The following is a 21,568-nucleotide window of genomic DNA, read 5'->3' on the forward strand; positions in this document are numbered from 1 at the left end:
AAAAAAGAACACTCCTCGGGGTCGGTTATCCCCCATGTGCTGGGAACAGAGCTCGCTGTGTGTAAGCACCCAGTAATAACTTACTGAATGAGTAATTGACTAAACTAATGGTTGATCTATCTACTACCTTAATTTCAGCCTGAAACATTTATTTATTTATTTATTTTTTGAGTTGGAGTCTCTCTGTCTGTCGCCCAGGCTGGAGTGCAGTGGCATGCTCACGGCCGTAGCAACCTTAACCTGCTGGGCTCAGACGATCCTTTCGCCTCAGCCTTCCAAGTAGCTGGAACCACAGGTGTGCACTACCACACCTGGCTTATTTTTTAATGTATTGTAGAGATGAGGTCTCACCACGTTGCCCAGGCTGGTCTCGAACCCCTGAGCTCAGGCAATCCTCTCACCTCAGCCTCCCAAAGTGCTGGAATTACAGGCTTGAGCCACCACGCCCCACCTGCCTGCAACTTTTCTTTGCACTTTAGTAGAGCTTGTTTATACTTGGATTGTACTGTTTTTCTTTTTTAAAGTTGGGTTCTCACGCTGTTGTTCAGGCTAGAGTGCAGTGGCACAATTAAGGCTTACTGCAGCCTCAAACTCCTGGGCTCAAGCAATCTTCCAGTCTCAGGCTCCCAAGTAGCTGGGACTACAGGTGTGCACCAACACACCCAACGGTGATTGTACTATTTTCTGTGCATCTGAGGTTTGGTAGATTAGGTGCCAATGCCACTTCAAATACAATCACCAAAGTACAGGGTTGACAGGAAAGCCTGTTACCTCTAGAAGTTGGGTTCTTCTTTGAGCAGCTCTGTTTGTTGGAAGCTCATCTTTGCCGATTCCGTTGATTTCAGTCCGTGGGCCAGGAAAGCAGCTTTGACTACCTGCTTGTCAGTTGTGTCTCCAGGTCCTCCTTCGGCTGTTTGTCATGTGAGACGGGATTTTCCGCCTTCTTGATCATTTCAGTGGAACTCGCTGCTCTGGTTGTTCAGTGCTTGGAGGTGATTCAGACTTAAATGCAGAGCTCCTGGTGTGATCTGGCAGCATGGAGTGGAACAGGCCTCCCTGCTGGACTCCTCCTGCGCTGTTACAGAGCCTTACAGTCTAATAGATGTAGTATTGGTTTGAGGATCCTTTCCTCAGCACTCTGTCATTCCTTTTTTTGAGACAAGACCTTACTCTTTTGCCCTGACCGAAGTGCAGTGATGTGATGATAGCTCACTATAGCCTCAGACTCCTGGGTTCAAGTGATTTTCCTGCCTCAGCCTCCTGAGTACCTGGGACTGCAGATATGTGCCACCAACACACTTGGCCAATATTTTATATTTTTGCAAAGACAAGGTCTTGTTATATTGCCCAGACTGAGCTTTAACTCCGAGCTTCGAGTGATCATGTCACCCCAGCCTCCCAAAGTGCTGGGATTACTGATGCGAGCCACCACGCCTGCCCTGCCACATTACTTCTGTGTGCCATGCTGAATATTCTTAAAGTTTTGTGAAGATTAGGGATGTCTGAAAAGTTCCACTAAAACAGAATGTTTGGAGGTAGCACCTGCAAACTTGCGCAAAGACACAAACCCCTGTAGTAGTAAGTGAGAATGACCTGCTACTTTATATAACAAATACCTCTTGACTTTTTGTTTTTGACAGTTTTTTGTCTCACCTAATCTGGCCACCTTTGTTTTGAGTGTGGTGCCTCCAATGTCCATCATTGCTGTGATTTATGGACGATATCTACGGAAACTGACCAAAGTCACACAGGATTCCCTGGCACAAGCCACTCAGGTAAAGGCTCCTTCCTGTCCTTGTGGTCTCCTATAGTACACGCTCAGAGTCAAGGTGCTAAAGGACAGACCCTAAGTACCTTCCTGTTCTTACGTTAGACCCCAAGATCCCAGAAATGAACTGCTCCACCATCTCAACTAGATTTCTATTTATATATCAGATTCAACTAGACTAAACATTGTATGAAGTTCTCACCAGTTTTTTGTTTGTTTGTTTTGTTTGTTTGTTGTTTTTTGAGTCAAAGTCTCTTTTTCTGTTGCCCAGTCTGGAGTGCCGTGATTCAATCATGGCTCACTGCAGCTTCGACCTCCTGGGCTCAAGCGATCCTTCTAACTCAGCCTCCCAAATAGCTGGGGCTATTTATACCACCATGGCCAGCTAATTTTTTAATTTTTTGTAGAGATGACATCTCATTATGTTGTCTGAGCTGGTCTCGAACTCCTGGGCTCAAGTAGCCCTCCAGCCTTGGCCTCTCAGAGTGTGGGATTACAGGTGTGAGTCCCTGCACCTGGTTAAGTGTCTCACTTCTTACAATCACTATCTCTTATAGGACAGAAAAGCTAATCACATTTAAAAATAGTTATTAGAGCCGGGCTCGGTGGCTCAGCCTATAATCCCGTGCTGTGGGAGGCTGAGGTGAGTGGATTGCCTGAGCCCGCGGGTTCAAGACCTGCCTGGGCAACTTGGCGAGAACTCATCTCTACAATAAGTCAAAAAATCAGCTGGGCATGGTAGCGGGTGCCTATAATTCTGGCTACTCGGAAGGCTGAGGCAGAAGGATCGCCGGAGCCCAGCAGATCAAGGCTGTGGTGGCCACTGCACTCCAGTCTGGGCGACAGAGTGAGACTCCAACTCAAAAGAATAAATATATAAAAACAGTTATTAGATGACACTGTATCTTTTGTTAATTTGATAAAGCTGGCTTTGCAATGAGTGCTGTGCAATGTTACCTTTTTAAAAATTAAAAATAGCATATTTTCATGGTACAAAAACCATGTGTTTATCATTGAAAAATTAAAAAATATAAAGAGAGAAAAGCTACTGTGTCTTTCAGAATTAACATTAATAACATTTGGGGTCTATTCATTCTTTCTTTTTCTCTGTAAAAAATATGTTTCTGCATCAAACCTACTCTCCTGTTTTTCTGTCTGTCTATCTGATGCATGTGGGTATAGGTTTTTTTTTTCCCAAACATAGCATTGTTCTGTGTACTCTGCCACTTTTTTAACTTAGTTGTGCCTCAAGAGCAGCTTTTTATTGACAGTCTCCAAAACATGAGCCACATTTTACTCCTAGACACTCGTAAGGTGTGCCCTCCTCCTCTGAAGTGTGTGTATTATCTCCCAGCTGGCTGAGGAGCGTATCGGAAACATGAGAACCGTTCGAGCTTTTGGAAAGGAGATGATTGAAATCCAGAAGTACTCCGGCAAGGTGGACTCGGTGATGCAGCTGGCTCAGAGGGAGGCGCTCGCTCGGGCTGGCTTTTTCGGAGCAGTAAGCAGATCGTTTTGGAAAGACTTAAAAGGGCAGATATTAGGAGTATGAGAGCATTTTGTTCTGCGGCTCTTGGTATACGTAGGAAATAATTTTATTCTACCTCAAGTCTAAGAATGACATTACTTGAAATATTTTGTGAAGACACCAGCTATTCAGGCTGGTGTCCTTGCCCAGAATATCTCAGGATAATAGATAAACACATCCAATAGATATGTATTGGTTCCCTAGTTAGGGAAGGCATCTTTATTAATATTACTTTTTTCCTTTGCAAACTGAGTAGATTGATGGGAATCTGATGGGTGAGTTAGCTTTTAGATTTTTGTGGTGATTAGTATCTTCTTCAATATTGTGATATTTCAAAAGCACTGTTTACTTTGAAACTCAGGTGATATGTAATATTTTGGAAGAATCTTGCTGTGTCAAGTAAATGTAAAAAGGACACTGCAGGTTATATTCCTACTTTTTCATTCCGGGCCTTTAGTTCCCACCTCACTTCTGTGTTCTCTTCCCTTGGCAGACCGGACTCTCTGGGAACCTGATTGTGCTGGCTGTCCTGTACAAAGGAGGGCTGTTGATGGGCAGTGCCCACATGACCATGGGTGAACTTTCTTCCTTCCTCATGTATGCCTTCTGGGTTGGAGTAAGCATTGGAGGTATTTATTTTAAATAGGCCTGAGGAGTTTCCAATTAAAATCAGGGCATTGCTTTCAAAATAGAAATGGACCTCTCATGTCACTACCTCTTATCAATTAACTGTTTTCTAGAATATATTATTCCGATTTCGGGGCTTTTCTTTTGAGTTGAGGTCTCTGTTGTTCAGTCTGGAGTGCAGTGGCATATCATGGTTCATCATAGCTTCGACCTCCTGGGTTCAGGTGATCCTCCTGCCTCAGCCAAAAAATATTTATGAATGATTCATATAAAGCACATGAAACAGAGTTGCTTGCTTTTGTCAAGAATCTCTTCATTTAGCTTTTGTTGTTCATTCTTGGGTAAAGGGAAGCAAGGACCTTGGTGCCAAAGCTGCGTGTAGTCTGCGAAGTTTTCTACCTTTTTTCTGTACCTTTTCTGTATCCCCGTCACCATGGGACAAATCATCTCCTGATTTTTGTTTTCCTTCCTGTCTTTGAAAACTGAGTTGGAAAGATTATGAGGTCTGATTAAAGGACTGTCTTCGGGTATCCTATGGTATCACCTCAACTGGCAAGTTTTATTTTCAGGGTTTTGTGTCTAATGATTGAAAAGTAGAGGCGTTTTCTTAGACCGCTACAGGCAAGAGAGGATTTTTTTCTGGAATAAGATTTGCAGAGGCCCCTCAAAAGAGCATTTTAGGTTTGCTGGCTGGTCTTGAAGAAAAACCTGATCGAGGTGTTTTGGGTTGCTGAGTGGTTTGGGAATCATGAGGGCAGTTGGTTCAGGAGGACCCGTGGATGGGATGGCTTCTTTCTCTCCATCTCCTGGGTGGAGTCTCCTGGGCTGAAGGACTCCACATCCCATCATGGTCCTACTCCTCTAAATCTTTGGTCCTGCCTTAGGGTCTCACTTGCCCCACCTCCCCTCTCTGGCTTTTCTGGTCATACTCCACAGTCAGGTGTCTTCCCTGACTTCTTTTAATTTTAGATTTTCTGCCACATATGGCATGCTCTTTTAGTTCTTCCTCTTTTTCTTCCTTCCTCCAGACCATTTAACATGATAGAAGCTGTGTTTGTTTGTGGTTGTTCGGCCATCACCTTTCACAAGGGACAAATTCACAGCTGAGCCTTGCGCAGAAATGGACTGGAAAGCACAGTTCTGGTCATTGGTAGTCAGTTACTGCCACTAGTTGTAGAAGGTGCTTCCAAGGCTTTCTGTGTGTGCAGAGGTTGGGCAACTTGGCTTTCTTAACCCCAGGCCAGCCTGCGACTCAGGTCAGCTGTCTTAAGAGCTGCCCTCTGGTGCAAGGATGGAGGAGTGAAAGTTTAGGTAGATCAGTGGGGCTCTAGTGCCATCAGTTTCTCTGCATTTTTTTTTACAACATGGACAGGCACTTAAGGTGATGGAACTTTTAATTCCACAAGTTGATTGGATTTTAAACGCTTTCGTAATATTAAAGTAAGTTTATGCCTTTACACTATTGAAAGTAATTCTATAATGAGTTATCAATGCAAGAAATCCTGTTTTATTAAATAAGTAAGAATTTTTATATTGGTTTATGCTTAAAGCAGTGTACTGGGGCCAAAAACCCCAATTATTCTTTTTTTGAGTTGGAGTCTCACACTGTCGCCCAGACTGGAGTGCAGTGGCCGCTCCCGGCCACCGCAGCCTCGACCTGCTGGGCTCCAGCGATCCTTCCGCCTCAGCCTTCCGAGTAGCCAGAATTACAGGCGCACACTACCACATGCGGCTGATTTTTTTATTTATTGTAGAGATGAGGTCTCGCCTACCCAGGCGGGTCTCGAACCCGCAGGCTCAGGCAGTCCACTCACCTCAGCCTCCCAAAGGTGCGGGATTACAGGCTGAACCACCGAGCCCGGCTAACCCCAATGATTCTAAGCACATTTTCTACTAAGAGGAAATCGGAAGTACTGCTTGAAGAAAAGCAACATTCACCCCTTTTCATGTTCAGTGGCATTCAGTACATTGATAATATTGTGCAACCACTACCTCTGCCTTGTTCTGAACAGTTTATTATCCCCCCAAAAAAACTCATTAAGCAGTCTGTCTCCATTACACTCTCCTGCCAGCCCCTGGCAACCCCAGTTTACTTTCTGTCTTTATATTTGCCTATTGTGGATGTTTCATATCAATGGAATCATACAGTGTGTCTTTTTGTGTTTAGCTTCTTACACTTGGCATCATGTTTTCAAAGTTTGTCTACATTGTAGCATGAGAGACCACTTTTTTTTTTAAGGATGTGGTCTTGCTCTGTTGCCCAAGCTGGAGTGTAATGGTGCGACCATAGCTCACTATAGCCTTGAGCTCCTGGGCTCAAGTGTGCTTCTCATCTCAGCCTCCAAAGTAGCTGGGACAACAGGTACATGCCACATGTCCAGCTAAGAGAGACCACATTTGTTTATTCAGGACTATTTTGTTTTTGTTTTCCAAAGTCAATATTCTTTACCGTGTTAAACTATATTAGACGCTTTCCTTTTTTCTCTTCTTTCTTTCTCCCTCTCTTCCTTTCTTTCTCCTTTTCTTTTTAAAAATTAATAGCCTTTGTTTTTGAAAGTATTTTTAGGTTCACAGCGAAATTGAGTGGAGATTTCCCATATACGTCCTGCCCTGGCACATGCATAACCTTTCCTACTATCAATCGTCCCCACCAGAGTGTCCATCTGTTGTAGGTAACAAACCTACACCGACACGACATGTTGTCATCACCAGAGTCTGTAGTTTACATCAGTGTTCACTTTTGGTGTTGTGCATTCTGTGGACTTTGACAAATGTCTCATGACATATATCTACCATGATGGTGTCATGCAGAATAGTTGAACTTCTCTAAAAATTCTCTGTTCTCCACCTATTCATCCCTCCCTCCCCCCAGCCCCTGGCAACCACTGACCTTTTTACTGTCTCCATGCTTTTACCTTTTTCAGAATGTCATACACTTGGAATCATATAATGTATAGCCTTCATATTGGCTTTCTCTTTTTTTTTTTTTTTTTTTTTTTAAGAAATATGCATTTAAGAGTCCTCCGTGTCTTTTCATGGCTTGATAGTTCATTTATATTTAGTGGTAAATGATATCCAATTGTCTAGCTATTCCACAGTTTGTTTATCCGGTCACCTACTAAGGACATCTTGGTTGCTTCCAAATTTGGCAGTTGTAAATAAAGCTGCTTAAACATCCGTGTGCAGGTTTTCGTGGAGACATAAGTTTTCAGCTCATCTGGTAAATACCAAGGAGCGTAGTTGCTGGATTGGAAGATAAAAATATATGTAGTTTTGTAAGACTCTGCCAGGCTGCCTTCCAAAGTGGCTGTGCCCTTTGGCATTACCTCCAGCAACAAGTGAGAGTTCCTCTTGCTCCATATCTTTGCCAGCGTCTGGTGGTGTCAGTGTTCTGGATTTGAGCCATTCCAATAGGTGGGTAGTAATTTGTTGTTTTAGTTTGCCGTTTCCTGGTAACATACAATGTTGAGCGTCTTTTCATATGTCTGTTTACTATCTCTGCATCTTCTTTGGTGAGGTGTCTGTTCAGATAATTTGCCCCATTTTAAATCAGGCTTTTTGTTTTCTTGTTGAGTTTTAAGAGTTCTTTGTATGTTTTGGATAACAGTCCTTTATCAAATATGTCTTTTACAAATATATTCTCCCTGTCTGTGGCCCTTTTGACATTGTCTTTTGGAGCAGAAAAATCTTAATTTTAATGAAGTCTAGCTTATCATTTTCTTTCATGGATTGTACCTTTGGTATTGTATTGAAAAGTCATGGCCAAACTCAAGGTTGTCTACACTTTCTCCTATGTTGTCTTCTAGGAGTTTATGGTTTTACATTTTACATTTAGGTCTAAGGTTCATTTTAAGTTAATTTTTGTAAAAGACCACTTTTGTAAGGTTTGTGTCTAGATTCCTTGTTTGCATGTGGGTGTCCAATCATTCCAGAACCGTTTGTTTAAGAGACGGTGCTTGTATTGCCATCATGCTTCCATTGTATTGCCTTTGCTTCTTTTTGTTTTATTTATAGCCAGGTGCAGTGACTCACGCCTATAATCCCAGCACTTTGGGAGGTGGAGGCAAGAGGATTGCCTGAGCCCATGGGTTCAAGACCAGCCTGGGCAACACCGCAAGACTTCATCTCTACAATAATCCAAAAAATTAACTGAGCGTGGTGGAACAAGCCTGTTGTTCCAGCTACTTGGAAAGGCTGAGGCAGAAGGATTGCCTGAGCCCAGCAGGTCGAGGTAGCAGTGGCCATGAGCCTGCCACTGCACTCCAGCCTGGGTGACAGAGTGAGACTTCAACTCAGAAAAAATCTTTTTTTAAATTTTATTTTTTGAGTCAAGATCTGTCTCTGTCACCCAGGCTGGAGTGTGCAGTATTATAATCACAGCTCACTGCAACCTCAAACTCTTGAGCTCAAGTGATCCTTATGCCTTAGCCTCCTGAGTGGCTGGGACTGCAGGTGTGTGCCACCATACCTGGCTAATTTTTTTATTTTTTTTTGTATAGATGAGGTCTCACTATATTGCCCAGGCTGGTCTTGAACTCCTGGGCTCAAGCCATCCTCCTGCCTCAGACTCCCAAAGCGCTGGGATAGCAGAAGTGAGTCATTGTACCTAGCCCACTTCTTTGTTTTTCATTGCTTATTCTCTGTAGCCTTTGCTTTTCTGTCAAAGATTAGCTAATGATATTTGTGTGGGTCTATTTTTGCCCAATGCATTTTTAATTCAACCTGAAGGTTTTAGTCCATTGTTTCTTGAAGAAATATCCATACCATAGAATATTTGAATTGCCTTTTTTTCAGCATCCTCAGGGAAACTGTTACAAATATATGTCCTCACATTTGGCATATACCATTGTACTTAGAGTTTAAGTTGTTAATTAAATCATGATTCAAACCTGACTTTAAAAAGAGGTTGCTGGGGTATTTGGCACTAACCATGTTCTTTTTCAGTCTTTAGTCTATGAAAGTTGTGTTCATGAAATTGGAGAAGCCAGAGGAAAGCTAGGATATGAGACAGAGTTCTCAATGTCAATTTCCAGGCAGCTGTCTAATTAATTTTTGAAAGAAACTGGTAATCAGACCTGGAGGCTCATGCCTTTAATCCCAGCACTTTGAGAGGCCAAGGCAAGAGGATTGCTTGAGCCCAGGAGTTCGAGACCAACCTAGGCAACATAGCAAGACCTCGTCTCTACAAAAGTAAAATAAAGATTAGCCAAGTGTGGTGGCATGCATCTGCAGTCCCAGCTACTTGGGAGGCAGAGGGATCACCTGAGCCCAGGAGCTCAAGGCTGTGATGAGCTGTGATCGTGCCCCTGTGAGACCTTGACTCTATAGATAGAGAGAGAGAGAGCGAGCTGTTAAAGTAGAAACAAGTTATTGTCACTACCCTTGAGGGATGGGAGGAGCCTTGGCTGGTCCTGATGTGGATGACAGTGTGGATTCTGCTTCTCATCCTCAGGCCTGAGCTCTTTCTACTCTGAGCTGATGAAAGGACTGGGCGCCGGGGGGCGCCTCTGGGAGCTTCTGGAGAGAGAGCCCAAGCTGCCCTTTAGTGGTGAGTCTGAAATGGGATCACTGTTCTTTGCTGGGGTTAAACAGAGGTGGCTTTGTGCAGGCAGACCAGCTCTGGCCTTGCCTGTGAGGGACAAGTACAACCAGATGGGATCCCCATGGTGCAGCAGAGAAAGGGCCGATTTCCTAGGAAGGTGAGAAAGGACACCAACAGGGTGAGAGCCGGAATGTCCTGGGGCGTGACCGGAAGGGCCCTGGCCAATCCCCCAAATGGCTGTTTAAGGAGGTGCAGTCATGCAGGGAAAAGCCTCTCTGTTCTTTTGCATTTCGGGACAGATTGGAGGATACTAGTGCTCCTTGGCTAGAGCCACCTCTTTGCTTCCTACCAACAACTTCCCTGGAGCTGTGGGGCCTGGGCCAACTAGCTGTGGTCCCGGTCCCCTCCAGTTCTGTGGCTGTTGTGCAGCACTTCCCTATTCGTGATTCTTTCTTTCTTTTTTTTTTTTTGAGTTGGAGCCTCACTCTGTCACCCAGACTAGAGTGCATGGCTGCTTCCGGCCACCGCAGCCTCGACCTGCTGGGCTCCGGCGATCCTTCCGCCTCAGCCTTCCAAATAGCCAGAACTACAGGCGCGCTCCCACGCCCGGCTAATTTTTTTATTGATTGTAGAGATGAGGTCTTGCCAAGTTGCCCAGGTGGGTCTCAAACCCGCGGGCTCAGGCAATCCACTCACCTCAGCCTCCCAAAGGCGCGGGATTACAGGCTGAGCCACCGAGCCCAGCTTTCGTGATTCTTTCAACACGTTTCTTTCGGGTGGGTGAGATAAATTCTGGACCATGGGGGCTACACAGAGGTACATGGTGGGTGGGTGAGGGGGCATAGGTAAAAGGCCATTAGATTTGAGAGCAGACTGCTCCAAGCACTAGCCTTAACTCTGCCGCTTGTAAGCTTGGGGCAGGCTGTTGTCTGTGGTTCTCGGTGTTCTCATCAGTGTAATTGGAATTGTAATTTCTACCTCTCAGGGTTGTAAGGCTCAAATAAATCATGTATGTATAGTGCCTTGTACATCGCAGGTGCAGAGTTGGCATGTGGTAAGATCTAGATGAGGACCTGCTTCCTGACTTGTCCGTGAAGCGCTCATACTCCAGGACCCGTTTGGTGGGGCCCTCCGTCCACAGACAGGAGAACTGAGTCCAGCTGTGGCTGCGCTTTTCGCTTTACTTGATGAGTTTTCCATCTTGTGTTTCAGAGGGGGTCATCTTAAATGAGAAAAGCTTCCAGGGTGCTTTGGAGTTTAAGAACGTGCACTTTGCCTATCCGGCTCGCCCGGAGATGCCCATATTCCAGGATTTCAGCCTTTCCATCCCATCGGGATCTGTCACCGCACTGGTTGGCCCAAGTGGTTCTGGCAAGTCGACAGTGGTTTCGCTCCTCCTGAGGTTGTATGACCCCCTTTCTGGTAAGTGCTTCACCACGCTGGGGCGCGGGGGCCTCTCCTGAGCCCTCCTCCTGGGAGAGGATCAGACTCTGCGGGCCCCGCCCGTCAGGAGAGTCCCAACAGGCACTTTGTGTGTTTTGTGTGCTGCCTCTCCAAGTCCGTAGTGACGTCCCGAATTCCACCTCCTCATCTCGCATGCTGGGGGAAGGGCGGGCAAGACTGCTCAGGACCCAGAAGGGGCCTCGCGTGCTGCTGAATGTCCCTCCCACAGCGGCCCTCAGGAGTAGCGTTCGGGCCCGCGCGTGTGCTGGGTGCAAGAGCCCTGTGGCGCTCCTTCAGAAGCCTCTGCTGCTGCCTGAGGTGTGTTCTGTGCTGATTGTCGTGTGCTGGGTGCAAGAGCCCTGTGGCGCTCCTTCAGAAGCCTCTGCTGCTGCCTGAGGTGTGTTCTGTGCTGATTGTCGTGTGCTGGGTGCAAGAGCCCTGTGGCGCTCCTTCAGAAGCCTCTGCTGCTGCCTGAGGTGTGTTCTGTGCTGATTGTGAAGGCGGTTCGCTTGGAGGTCGGTGGCATCCGATGTGACTGTTGCTCTGTCACTCTCTTGAGAGGTTTTCTTTCTTTTTGAGTTGCGGGCCTGCTGCCACATAGGGCAGGAGTGCAGTGGCACGCCTACCTCAGCCCTCCTGAGGAGCACACGCCATCACACCTATACAGCTTTTTTGTACAGGCGAGGTTTTGCTGTGTTGCCCAGGCTGACCTCAGATTCCTGGGCTCAAGCAGTTCTCCGACTTTGGCCTCCCAAAGTGCTGAGAGTACAGGTGTGAGCCCACCTTGAGAGGTTTTCTTAATTGAGTTTTCTCATTCTGGTTTCTATGTTATTTTTATGTGTTTTTATTTACTTTTACGTATCTGCCTCTTTTTTTGAGTCCAGGTCTTATTCTGTTGCCCTGGCCAGAGTGCAGTGGTGTGATTATGTTTGTTGCAGCCTCAGCCCCTTGGGCTCAGGCATTCTACCTCACCCTCTCGAGTAGCTGAGACTACAGGTGCACACCACCATCCCCAGCTAATTTTCCTATTGTTTTGTAAAGACAAGATCTCACTATGTTGTCCAGGCTGTTGTATTATTTTTAACTGGATTATAGTGTCACTAAGAGTGAAGGACACATTATTTTACTTCTTTTTTTTTTTGAGTTGGAATCTCACTCCTTCGCCCAGGCTGGAGTGCAGTGGCATGCACGCTCATGGGCTCCGGCAATCCTTCCGCCTCAGCCTTCCGAGTAGCCAGAACTACACATGCGCATGCTACCACGTCAGGCTATTTTTTATTTTATTGTAGAGATGTGATCTCGCCAAGTTGCCCAGGCTGGTCTCGAACCCTCAGGCTTAGGTAATCCACTCGCCTCAGCCTCCCAGAGTGATGGGATTACAGACTGAGCCACCGAACCCAGCTATTTTACTTCTTTATATCCTGCCTGGAGTAGATATTCTGTAGGTGTATTGATCTGATTTTGGATTGAGAAAATGACAGTGTTTGTTAGCAAGCAAACAACTGCTAGTAAAAATCAAATCATGAATTGAAAATGAATGTTTTGTGTCTTTGTGATTGTTTTTATTCAAAACAATATGAGAGCCAGTTATGTGTCAGATGATTATTTGACTTGTGAATCCTGGCCCGCTGAATCACCACCTACATTAAAATGGGTTTCACGACAGTTTGCTTCTGGAGTTCCTGTCTTGATTCACTGTTGACTTGATGTAAAACTCTGAGTTTAAGAAATCCTAGTTAAGTGTATGCAAATCAAGTAAAAATATTGAGCTTCTAGTTTCTTCATCATAGTAAATAAATCAAGGAGAAAGGAAACTGCACTTAAACTTCTGCCATGTGTAGTCTGTAGAAGACTCTACTTTTTAGACAGAAACCTCAAGTTTTTGCAGTTCATGAAAGTTCCAGCTGACTTATATAATTCCACAATACTAACTGAGAAGCACTTCTTATGCTGTCACCATTGGCAACATCTCCAAGTATTGTTGGGTACCATCAATGTGTAGAATGAATTTTGTCAGCAAAGGTAACAGAATTAGCATCTAATTATTTGAAATCTCTCCCGTGGTATTAGCTGGAGTCTTAGATGCAGGTAACAGATTCCCTTCCAACTAAGTTTATGCAGAAATGGATTTTTTTTTCTTTGAGTTGGAGTCTCACTCCGTTGCCCAGACTAGAGTGCAGCGGCCGCTCCTGGCCACTGCAGCCTCGACCTGCTGGGCTCTGGCGCCTCAGCCTCCCAAGTAGCTGGAACTGCAGGTGCATGCTACCACAGCTGCCTAATTTTTGATTTATTGTAGAGATGAGGTCTCGCCAAGTTGCCCAGGTAGGTCTCGAACCCACAGGCTCAGACAATCCACTCACCTCAGCCTCCCAATGTGTGGGATTACAGGCTGAGCCACCGAACCCGGCTGGATTTTTTTTTTAATTGGAGTCTCACTCTGTCGCCCAGGCTGAATTGCAGTGGCACACTCACAGCCACCCCAGTGTTGACCTGCTGGGCTTTAGTGATCCTTCCGCCTCAGCCTTCCAAGTAGTTGGAACTACAGGTGCACGCTACCATGCCCAGCTAGTTTTTTAGTTATTGTAGAGACGAGGTCTCACCAAGTTGCCCAGTCTGGTCTCGAACCCACAGGCTCAGGCAGTCCACTCACCTTGGCCTCCCAAAGTGCTGGGATTACAGGCTGAGCCACCAAGCCCAGCCAGAAATGGATATTTTAAGGTGTAATAAAAGAGCTAAGAAACTACTGGCAAAATAGATTCTAGGCTGAACTTCTAGGACATTCCCAGATATTCACCCAATAGCCAGGCCTTCAAGGGATGTGCTAACACAGGCGTGGCTAGAAAGCTCCGGAATTAGGCAGCCACTGTCATGGATGCCAGCTTCAGAGCTGGGCCACCCCTGCCAATATTTGTGCCGCAAACGGGTACCTCATGGACTGCCTCCTCCCATAGAATTCTCTCATGAGTCAAGGCTTGGCATCTTACTGTTGGGATCCTGAGTCATTCTGGGGAATCTGGGCAAGATTTCCACGACCTTTGGGGTACAGGAACGTGAGCTGGATGGGTGAACTAGGTGAGGTGGTCATCCAGCCACTGTAGGTAGACAGTAGCCTTGGACAATCAGGACGGTCCCTTTCAGTTCTTATATTCTATAAAATATGCTGGTTTTAGGTTTTGCTTGGAGATTTGAGTATACTTTTAATCTTTAAAAAACAGAGTCCAGAAGTTCTCCACGGAGTCCTTTCTGTGTTAGTCATCAGCCCCATGACACTCAGTGACTCCTTCCTTTTCTCCCGACAAGGAATTATCAGTCTTGATGGCCATGACCTCCGTCAGCTCAGTCCCGTCTGGCTGAGATCCAAGATCGGGACAGTAAGTCAGGTAAGAGAGGCTACCGTGTTCATTTCACTTTCTTTAAAGTTGTTTTTGTCATTTGCTTTTATCTTGGTCTTGAACTTCTCAAGAGAGAAGGAATGGAAGTTTTCCAGATGTATGAAACTAATCTCACATGGCAGATTGTTTAGCTTGTAAATAGTGCTGTTTCCTGAAAAGCCCTCTACGTGAACCAGCTGAAGCATTGACTTTTTAGCAAACACTAAGACCTGACATTACTCAGTAATACTAGAGTCTAGAGGGTGGAGAGAATATGCCATAAGCTTTTACTGATTCTTCCCAACCCCCACTGTGGTCACCAGCCACAGTGTACTGTCCTACATAACGGGTTTCAGGGAGAAGTAGGCAAAGATGGTGGTAAGAGCCAGAAGGAAGGCTCCTTGCAAGGAAGTTGCAGACTTCAAGGCAGAGTTGTAGTGGGAAATGTTGCTGCATCTGTTTTTATTTTTATTGCCTAGCTGTGTGCGCAGCAGACAAACCAGAGCTTCCTCCCGCATTCCTGAACCTCTCTCTCTCTACTAAGCTTACCCTTGCCTCACTCCATGGTGTGAGGGCAGGCGGGCAGTGATGGGGTGGTCAGTGGTGTAGGGATCTCAGCTCGTGTTATAAGGGACGGAGAAAAGAGTCTGGCAGTTGGCTTGCTTTTTAGGACTACTCCACAGGATTCTGTCAAAATGTCATGCTACCACGTGGTTTGTGTGTGTTTCCAAAAGTAGCAGCCAGAGATGGATTCCCCTTGTCCCCAGTGGGAGGCAGGCAGCTGGAAAGTGCAGAGGGCTTGGGGTTTCCCGGCACCTCCCGATCCTCAGGCGGGGGAATCACAGCTACGAAGCTCCCGCCATGTGTCCGCTTGCCCTGGGGTCTCATGGCCTGCAGTGTGCTGAGAACTACTCGTGATAAAGTCCGTTAAAATTCATGGTAAAAGGCGAATTTTTTAAAAAGTCTGCGGGGTGAATTTATGATGAATGAGGAAGGAAAACCAAGAGAATAGTCTGTATTCTTGGGAGCACTTTAATGGTTCCTTGGATGTGAGTACTAATCTCTACTGTATTTGCTAGGCATGTCGAAAGTCTGTTTGAAATTTGTGTTTTATTTCCAATTTGTAGGAGCCTATTTTGTTTTCCTCCTCTATTGCCGAGAACATTGCTTATGGTGCGGACGACCCATCCTCCGTGACAGCCGAGCAGGTGGCGAGAGTGGCTGACGTGGCCAATGCACTGGCTTTCATCCAGAACTTCCCTCAGGGCTTCAACACTGTGGTTGGAGAGAAGGGAGTGCTCCTCTCAGGTGCGTGTGGGTTGCTGCTTTGTAGCAGAAACTCAGCGCTCCTAAGAACTCTCCAAACATTTCCACATTGCAATTTTACTTCCAAACTTGGTCTTCATCCTTGGAGTTTATGAAACCAGCCTTACCACTTTCTAAAATCTTGTATGTGGAAACTCGGTTTTTTTCACTTTCTACCCCAAAGGTGTTCCCGCAATTGAGTGTAGTACTCAGCCTCAGCAAGCTTTTTCTCATCTGAACAAAAGATGAGTTTTGCAACTTTAGACCCACAGATGGTAGAAAGTAAGACAGATGGGGTGGCTGGATGATCTGCACAGGAGTCAGGAATGTGCACCAGGACAGAGCTGAAACTAAAAGGGTTCTTTCCTCCCTAGCTTGCTCTTCCAGCAGCCAACAAACTGGACCAGCAGCCGACAGACTCCTGTAAATAGCCAGAGAGAAAGTATTTTGGGTTTTATAGACCACATATGACCTCTGTCACATATTTTCCTTTATGGGTTTTTTAAAGCAACTCTTTAAAAATGCAAAATGCATTCGTAGCTTGAGGACTGTGTAGAACAGGCTGTGGTTCAGGTCTGACCCTGGGTCATAACTTGCTGAGCAGACTTCCAACTGTGATGCAAAGTGGGCTGTTTGCTGTGATGTCTGGCTTCATGCTGTATCACGTTGTGGTGCTGTATTTTAGGACGTAAAGAGAAGACTTAGTTTGTATTGCTTTGGAGTGCAGAAGGGGCACCAGTGAGTAGAGTGTAAAGAGAAATAAATGTTCAGTTACATACAGGCATTCTTTTTTATCACGAATATTGTTTTCTGGTAAGAGCACAAGCTCCTGTCTCTGGAAGTGCTTGAGTCGCAGGTGAGTGCCTCTCTGTGAGAGTATAGGCTGGTAGGCTGGCCTAGGACGGTAGTCCTGTCCAACGCTAAACTTTTTACCTAGAGTTAGACCATAGAAAACTTAAAAAAGGTGTTCCGCTTATTATGTATGATTTTTTTAAAACTACATTTGGGCTTTTCTGGGGTAGAACTACACATTGCTGTGTAAAAGTGAACTGCTGCTGCCTCTCTGAAACATACCCAATCGACTGGGCCGAAAACCAGTTGAGCCTGCTTCTAGCAAAATTACTGAGTCTTGAGGTGTGAGGTTTGTCCCATGAGCCCATCACCTCCCTTCCCTCCTGCAGGGTTCTCAAGCTCCATTTCACAGTGCAGTAACCAGAGGTTCACATCTACCCTCGCTCTCTGGGAGGAAGAGAGGACATTTAGCAATAGATTCTCAGTACACTAATTGGCACCCTGGATGTCTCAGAGGGACCAGAGCCAGCAGGTGGCTGCTCTAAGACCTCCCTGAGGGCACTCGGGCATCTCCGTCCTCACTCGCCTCCTGGGACACACTGGTTTGCTGCTTGAGAGCAGCCTGACCAGCACCACAGCTTCAGGTGTAGGTGATGCACTTCTCTTAGTTGAAGTAAAATTGTGTTCCAGCATTTCCTGCTGATAAGTATGCTCAGCCAGTAAAGTCAACCCAGAAGGCATGTTTTTATCACCCAAAATGGGATTGGGTTTTACAAGACACAGAAGTCTGGAGGCGTAAGCCCTCTGAGACCCTGAGTGTGACGTGACCTGGGAGCCACGTCCTTGGAGGGACGGAAGGCGGACGGGTGAGGCCGGCCTGAGGAGGGATCAGCACAGACTTCCTGCTGACCTTTGACCTGCCCACCTTCCCGCACAGTCACCCCAGTTTGTTTCCTTTCAGTAGAATTTGAGTTTTAAAAGGGGAGGGGACTAGAGTGGTTCGCTCCATTTGTAGCTTCTAGTGTCACCCATCAACACATACGACCGTGAGTGCCTTCAGGGCAGGAAAGAGAAGCGACAGTCTGAGAATGGTGGGTGTAGAGAACAGGCCCCACCATGTGGGACCAGAGAGTTCGGTCCCTCACTGTTGACGCCTCTTCGCTCCTAGACATTTCAAGGACTCTTTGGAAACCTCCGAGGACCTTGAGTTCCTAGTTTCCTTGCTGTGCTGCGTAGGGAGGAGGTTTGTGTGGTGATTAAAAGTATAGCCCTTTGCACTGTGTAGGTTCAGATCTTGGCTCCACTGCTTACCAACTATGAGGCCTTGGACATGTTACTTTGTGCCTCAGTTTTTCACCTGGAAAATGAGAGTAATTATGTGGTCTGCCTCATAGGATTTACTTTAAGATTAAATGAAGCCGGGCTCGGTGACTCAGCCTGTAATCTCGTGCTTTGGGAGGCTGAGGTGAGTGGATTGCCTGAGCCTGTGGGTTCGAGACCCACCTGGGCAACTTGGCCAGGCCTCATCTCTACAATAAATCAAAAAATTCAGCTGGGCATGGTAGCGCACGCCTGTAGTTCCGGCTACTTGGAAGGCTGAGGTGGAAGATCGCCAGAGCCCAGCAGGTCGAGGCTGTGGTGGCCGGGAGTGTGCCACTGCACTCCAGTCTGGGCGACAGAGTGAGACTCCGACTCAAAAAAAAAAAAAAAAAAAAAGATTAAATGAGATAATACATGTAATGCATTTAGAAAATGCCTGGTATATAGGAATCCCCAGTGTATGTTAGCTATGATAATTTTATTATTATTAATTTTGAGATTGATAGAGAAACAAGATGTTTGAAAAACAGGTTGCTGTTCTGTCACCTTTTTCAGCTGTGACTGACTGGAAGAAGTTACCTTCCAACTGCTATGTGATTTGCCATCAAAACCATTACCAAGAATTTTTGTTAAAGCTTTCTTTTTTAAAATGTCTTTGTCAGGTGGGCAGAAACAGCGGATTGCAATTGCCCGTGCTCTGCTTAAGGTAAGCCTGTAGTTACTTGACTTATGTTTTTTCTTTTTTTTTAAGTCAATATTTTTTATGATGATATTGTGGGGTACAGTTAAGGGTTAGGTATACAAACATGCTTCATTCACGCACCCTTGTTGATAAGAGGTGTCTCCCCGTCCCAGACTGATGATCTTGACGCTTTTGGTATTGTTTTTATCAGGGACCTTGTAATTTGTAATTTGCTAGTTGTCTTCTTCCTTTTCCTTGTTTTGGTTTTTGGAGGGAGGTAGACATCTGGGTGGCAGTTCTGGTGAAAGTTGGTAGCTCCATTGGGCGCATGTTGTCTAACGTTCGTGAGCGTTTATTGGATACCAGGAGCCCAATACTGTGCTGAGATTGTTGGCGGGAGAAGTGTACCACATGGACCTTCCATCAAGAAGCATACAGTCTAACCAGTGAAACAGTAACTGTCAGTCAAAATATCACAACCGTACAAGCATGCATATATGTATAACCTATAATCAGCTGCTGAAGCAAATAGTACAGACTTGAAGTACTTAGCCAAGACGCCTAAGAGGAGAGGGAAGAACCATTTTAGCTGTAAGTCAGACATTCTAATTTTATATTTTTTATTTTTTGTTTAGAGACAGGGTTTGCTCTGTTGCCCAGGCTGAAGTGCAGTGGCACAATCAGCTCTCTGCAGCCTTCAACTCCCGAATAGGTGGGACCACACCTGGCTAGTACTCTTTATAGACACTCAATTTTTTCTTTTGAGTTGGGGTCTCACTTTGTCACCCAAGCTGGAGTGCTGTGGCACAATCATGGCTCGCCAGAGCCTCTACTTCCTGGGCTCAGGTGGTCCTTCTGCCTCAGCCTCCTGAGTAGCTGGGAGCACAAGCACGTGCCACCACACCCAGCTAGTGTTTTTTACAGACATTCTATTTTTAAGGAAATAATAGCCTTCCCCTGTGTTATACAGTTGTTCTCCTCAGGTTTATAGGTGATTTTAAAAAAACAAACAGCCGGGCTCGGTGGTTCAGCCTGTAATCCCGCACCTTGGGAGGCTGAGGTGAGTGGATTGCCTGAGCCCACGGGTTCGAGACCCACCTGGGCAACTTGGCGAGACCTCATCTCTACAATAAAATCAAAAACTTAGCTGGGCGTGGTAGCGCGCGCCTGTAGTTCCAGCTACTTGGAAGGCTGAGGCGGAAGGATCGCTGGAGCCCAGCAGGTCGAGGCTGCGGTAGCTGGGAGCGGCCACTGCACTCCAGTCTGGGCGACAGAGTGAAACTCCAACTAAAAAAAAAAAAAAAAAACTTTATTGGAACATAATTTACATGCCATAGAATTCATCCATTTAAGTATAGTTCAGGCCTGGCGCAGTGGCTCACGCCTATAATCCCAGCACTTTGGGAGGTTGAAGTGAGAGGATTGCCTGAGCTCAGGGATTAGACAGCTTGGTGAGACCTCATTTCTACAATAAATTAAAAAAAAAAAAAAGGAACTGGGGGCATAGTGGCGTGCACCTGTAGTTCCAGCTACTTGAAAGGCTGAGGCGGAAGGATTGCCTGAGCTCAGCAGGTAGAGGTTGCAGTGACTGAGATCATGCCACTGCCCTTCAGCCTGGGTGACAGAGTGGGACTCCACCTCAAAAATACATACGTACAAACATACACTTTGGTGACTTTTAGTAAATTTACAGAGTTGGTTGTACACATAATCCAGTTTCAGAACACACTTGCCACCCCTAAGAGAGAGCTCCTGCCATCTGCAGTCTTTCCCCATTCCCACTCCCACCCCAGGATGCCTGAGTCCACGTTCTGTGTCTGGATTTGCTTTTCTGGGCGTTTTGGATAAATAGCATCAGGTGATGTGTGGTCTTTGGCAGCAAGCTGCTTTTGCTTAGTACAGGTAGGACGTTTCTTAGGTTCCTCCATTGTGTAACTGGTATCATTCTTCATTCCTTTTTCTTTGCTGAGTGGTCTGCATGTGCCTTATCTGTGGATCCATTCATCTGTTGATGGACATCTGAGTTACTTCCAGTTTTGGGCTATTGTGATAATTTATAAATGAACGGCATCCAGTTTTTTGTGGGAATGTGTGTTTTCATTTCTTGTGCATAGATTCCTAGGCAAAACTAGACTAATGTATCTACATCAGCTTACTTTTATTGTTTTGTGTGTTCATTTGTTATTTCTAAATAAACTATAAGCAGGACCTTGAGAGTTATAGACGATATCTTACTTATTTTAGATTTCTGCCTCACAATGTTAGTTGATGGACTCAGCAGGATAAAACTGTGCTATAAACAGTATCCAGTCTTATGATTACTATAATAATGGTTTAAAATTGTCTCTAATTTTTCCATTTATGTACTTAACACAGACACATATGAGTTGGTGTTTTTCTTTTCTTGTAAAAGCACTGTCGCAATAAAATTCACATTTACCTATTTACCTATTTAAATTATACAGTTACCTAATTTACCTATTTAAATTATACAGTTGAATGGCTTTTGGTGTATTCAGTTATGCACTTGTTACCACAATTAATTTCAGGACATTTTCATCACCCCAAGCAGAGACTCTACCCTCTGGGAGCCACACACCACCCCTCCCTTAGTTCTTCCATTGACCCCAGCCCAGGGTGACCCCTGCCCTGCTTTCTGTCTCTAGATGTGCTCTTCTGAACATTTCATTTACATGAAATAGTACAGCATGTGATCATGTTTCCAAGGTTCATCCACATGGTGGCATGTGTCAGAATTTCATTCCTTTCGGCTGAGCATGGTGGCTCACACCTGTATCCCCAGCACTTTGAGAGGCCGAGGTGGAAGGAGCGCTTGAGGCCAGCCTGGGCAACATAGCAAGACCTTGTCTCTACCAAAAAAAAAAAAACTTAGTGTGGTGGTGGCATGTGCCTGAAGTCCCAGCTACTTGGGAGGCTGTGGTGGGAGGATCATTTGAGCCCAGGTGTTCAAGGCTGTAGTGAGTTATGATCAAGCCACTGCACTTCAGCCTAAGTGACAAAGTGAGACCTTTACTCAAAAAATAAAATAAAAAATAAAGAATTTCATCTTTTTAATTGCTGGAAGTTTGTGTCTAATTATTTTTCTTCTCCTTTACATTTTTTTCTTTAGAATCCCAAAATTCTTCTCCTAGATGAAGCAACCAGGTGAGGATATCTTGATAATATGTGT

At 45.5% G+C, this 21,568-nt stretch overlaps 1 protein-coding gene across 3 annotated transcripts in view; it reads left to right on the forward strand.

The window, feature by feature from the left end:
• ABCB10 (ATP binding cassette subfamily B member 10) overlaps nt 1–21,568 on the forward strand; it is a 33,640-nt gene that overhangs the window by 11,035 nt on the left and 1,037 nt on the right. For 2 of the 3 annotated variants that reach the window (XM_021709133.1, XM_021709132.1), the window contains 9 exons: nt 1,641–1,775; nt 3,123–3,269; nt 3,790–3,925; nt 9,376–9,471; nt 10,678–10,887; nt 14,209–14,288; nt 15,407–15,587; nt 18,359–18,402; nt 21,509–21,543. In XM_021709133.1, the coding sequence (XP_021564808.1) occupies nt 1,641–1,775; nt 3,123–3,269; nt 3,790–3,925; nt 9,376–9,471; nt 10,678–10,887; nt 14,209–14,288; nt 15,407–15,587; nt 18,359–18,402; nt 21,509–21,543 (1,064 nt within the window). The remainder of the gene's footprint in view (nt 1–1,640; nt 1,776–3,122; nt 3,270–3,789; nt 3,926–9,375; nt 9,472–10,677; nt 10,888–14,208; nt 14,289–15,406; nt 15,588–18,358; nt 18,403–21,508; nt 21,544–21,568) is intronic. The other variant, XM_021709134.1, reaches the window with a different exon arrangement.

Source organism: Carlito syrichta, unplaced genomic scaffold, assembly GCF_000164805.1.
Source record: "Carlito syrichta isolate Samal-C Ts95f unplaced genomic scaffold, Tarsius_syrichta-2.0.1 Scaffold165621, whole genome shotgun sequence".
In the NCBI taxonomy this organism is placed as follows: domain Eukaryota; kingdom Metazoa; phylum Chordata; class Mammalia; order Primates; family Tarsiidae; genus Carlito; species Carlito syrichta.